At 47.4% G+C, this 3056-nt stretch overlaps 1 protein-coding gene across 1 annotated transcript; it reads left to right on the forward strand.

Annotated features, from left to right (window-relative positions):
- Positions 1–388: 388 nt before the first annotated feature.
- LOC123601810 (olfactory receptor 1D2-like) lies at positions 389–1330 on the forward strand. Its single transcript, XM_045485544.1, has one exon. The coding sequence runs from the start codon at positions 389–391 to the stop codon at positions 1328–1330; it is 942 nt and encodes a 313-aa protein (XP_045341500.1).
- Positions 1331–3056: the final 1726 nt, after the last annotated feature.

Here is a 3056-nt window from a genome sequence, read left to right on the forward strand (position 1 = left end):
CAACCAGGTAGGTCCTTGGTAGCAAGACAGTAGAGGCACAGGACAGGCTCCGGATTCAGATCATGGGTGCCACTTGCTATCCACGTGGTCTTGAGCAAACTACTTAATCTGAGTCTCAGTTATTTCATCTGAAAGTGGGAATCATAAAAGTCACTGTTTTGTGGGGACCAAGAGAGACAGTACCCACGAAGTCCTTCGTATGGTGGCACACAATAAAAAAAAACACTTGATAAAGAGCAGCAATTATTACAGGTACAAAACTCTGCTCACTTATCTGATTACAAATGACCTTTGATCTGATTCTTAACACACAGCAGGTCCAGGCTCTGCTGGGATTTCATCCTCCCCCTTGTGTGTGGAGCCTGTCACCTCCCCGAGCTACGGTGGGATGTCCAGGGGGAAGGAGAATGGGACAGGAGTCACTGAGTTCCTCCTGCTTGGCCTCACTGGTGACCCAGAGCAGCAGCGAATCCTCTTCTGGCTCTTCCTGTGTACATACTTGGTCACTGTGGCTGGGAACACACTCATCATCCTGGCCATCGGCTCCGACCCCCGCCTGCACACCCCCATGTACTTCTTCCTTACCAATCTCTCCTTTGTTGACATCTGCTTCACCACCAACCTGATCCCCAAGCTGTTGGTCAACCACATAGCAGGAACATGGACAATCTCTTACCCCCATTGCCTGACCCAGATGTACTTCCTCATCTCCTTTGCCAACCTGGACACGTTTCTGCTGGCTGCCATGGCCCTGGACCGTTACGTGGCCATCTGCAAGCCCCTGCAGTACTACGCCATCATCACCCCCCAGCTCTGTCGGGGATTGACCATACTCGTGTGGACATGCTCTGGCCTCATCTCCCTAGTCCACACGCTCCTCATGAACAGACTGACATTCTGCTCCTGTGCCCGCGAGATCTCACACTTCTACTGCGATGCCTACCTGCTGATGAAGATCGCCTGCTCGGACACGCGTGTCAATCGGCACGTGTTCCTAGGTGCTGTGGTCCTGTTTGTGGCCCCCTCTGCACTCATTGTGGTCTCCTACATGTGTATAGCTGCAGCTGTCCTCCGGATTCCCTCCACCCCAGGAAGGTGCAAGGCATTTTCCACATGCAGCTCCCATCTGTCTGTGGTCATCATGTTCTATGGAACTATCCTGGGGGTATATATTCGACCCCCCAACTCCTTCTCAGCTCAGGACACGGTAGCAACCATCATGTACACAGTGGTGACCCCTATGCTAAACCCCTTTATCTACAGCCTGAGGAACCAAGACATGAAGAAGGCTATGGGAAGTCTCTTCAGCAGGAGCTCAAAATCTTCTTAGTGATGGTGAGCACTGGGCTGATATCTGGAGAGGTCCAGGATGTCAGAAAATGGAACACAATGGAACCATTGACTCAATAATACCCACTTCCACACACTGAAAGATTATTTTCTGAGATGAAAAAGGCTAAAATTAGAGGAAATTTATATACTCTGTGTATATATTCTTCTATCTCTGAGAAACTCAGTCTCCTTCCAGTTCTTTCCTCTACCATCCCTAAGGTAGGACTATCATCCCCATGCTTCTAAGGTGGTTGCTGGGGCTCCATCCATCTCTTCCTATCCCAGACAGGGAGCATGAGGGGAAGAAAGCCAAAACACTTGCCACTTGGAAGGGCTTTCTCAGCAGCTCCACACAGCTTCTTCTGCTCATCTCTCAAATGTTTCCCTCCAATTGCATGGCAGGCTGGGAAATGGAGTTTAGTTATTTTGTGCTGCTGCTGTTGTTTTGGTTAGACTTAAACACACCACCACCTCCAGTAAAATAGGGTTCTCCTGGAAAGGAAGATGGGATGGATAATGGGCAGATAACTGGCAAGTGTGCAACAATACTCAAGACTTACTTTGCTACATTTTATAGATGTGAAGTCACTTAGTGACTTTAGGAAAATAAACCTAAAATTTAGATTTTATATTATTGATCCCCTCTGGAGGGAGACTGTGTCAGGAAAAAAAAAACCTCATATGCTCCCACACTGCTAAAGGTGTGGCATTAGTAGAAAGACCACACAATTCTACACATCAGAGTGATGTCCCTCTTGCAGGGAGCACAGCGGTAAGAGCAAAAGTGAAAGGAGAGTTCATGACATTCAGTTTTTGTGACTTTAATTGTTCCCAAGGGATGGGTTAGATTTCATCTTGAATGGTTTTTTTCTGTGTGTGTGTGGAAGATTAATATTGGAAGTGTGGAAAGTTAACAAAAGGAACACCACCACCCCCTCCCACAACACCCCCACCCTACTTACAATGGAGTTGGGGAACTCCCAGCAGGGGGAGCTCTCACACCCTACTACTGCTGGTCAATTGCAGCCCCTACTAGTTTGGCTATTGCTTTACTACCCTAGGGGGAGCAAGAAAGGTTGTCCACCTCTCCACAACAGCGCCCCCCGCCACCCCGCAACAGCCCAGCCAATGAGAGACTGTCACAGCTCAGCGAATGAGAAGCTACCATAGCTCGAACTCCCAGTTGGAAGTCCCAATGGACTTTTTGTTTACAACAGCCCCTCCCAACTCCACCTTTCCTCTATAAAAGGGAGGTCCTCACCTTTGTTCTTCAACTGTCCTATGGTTTTGTCATAGCTTGCTCCTCCCAGTTGCAAGTCTCTACTCCCAATTAAACCCATTTTTTGCTGGCAAAATAACTGGCAGTTTTATTTTGAAAGTTAACAGAAGAAAGTTCATATTGTTCAAGCCGTGCAAAATATTATATTGATATATGTATGTGTGTGTTAAAGCACAAAGTATTTTAAAAATAATAAAACAATAAGGCATTAGAGTCCAATATCAGCTGATGGGTTTTATTTTTTTATTTTTTTTTTTTATTTTTTTTTTAACGTTTATTTATTCTTTTTGGGACAGAGAGAGACAGAGCATGAACGGGGGAGGGGCAGAGAGAGAGGGAGACACAGAATCGGAAACAGGCTCCAGGCTCTGAGCCATCAGCCCAGAGCCCGACGCGGGGCTCGAACTCACGGACCGCGAGATCGTGACCTGGCTGAAGTCGGACG

Source organism: Leopardus geoffroyi, chromosome A1 (genome assembly GCF_018350155.1).
Source record: "Leopardus geoffroyi isolate Oge1 chromosome A1, O.geoffroyi_Oge1_pat1.0, whole genome shotgun sequence".
Taxonomy (NCBI): Eukaryota; Metazoa; Chordata; class Mammalia; order Carnivora; family Felidae; genus Leopardus; species Leopardus geoffroyi.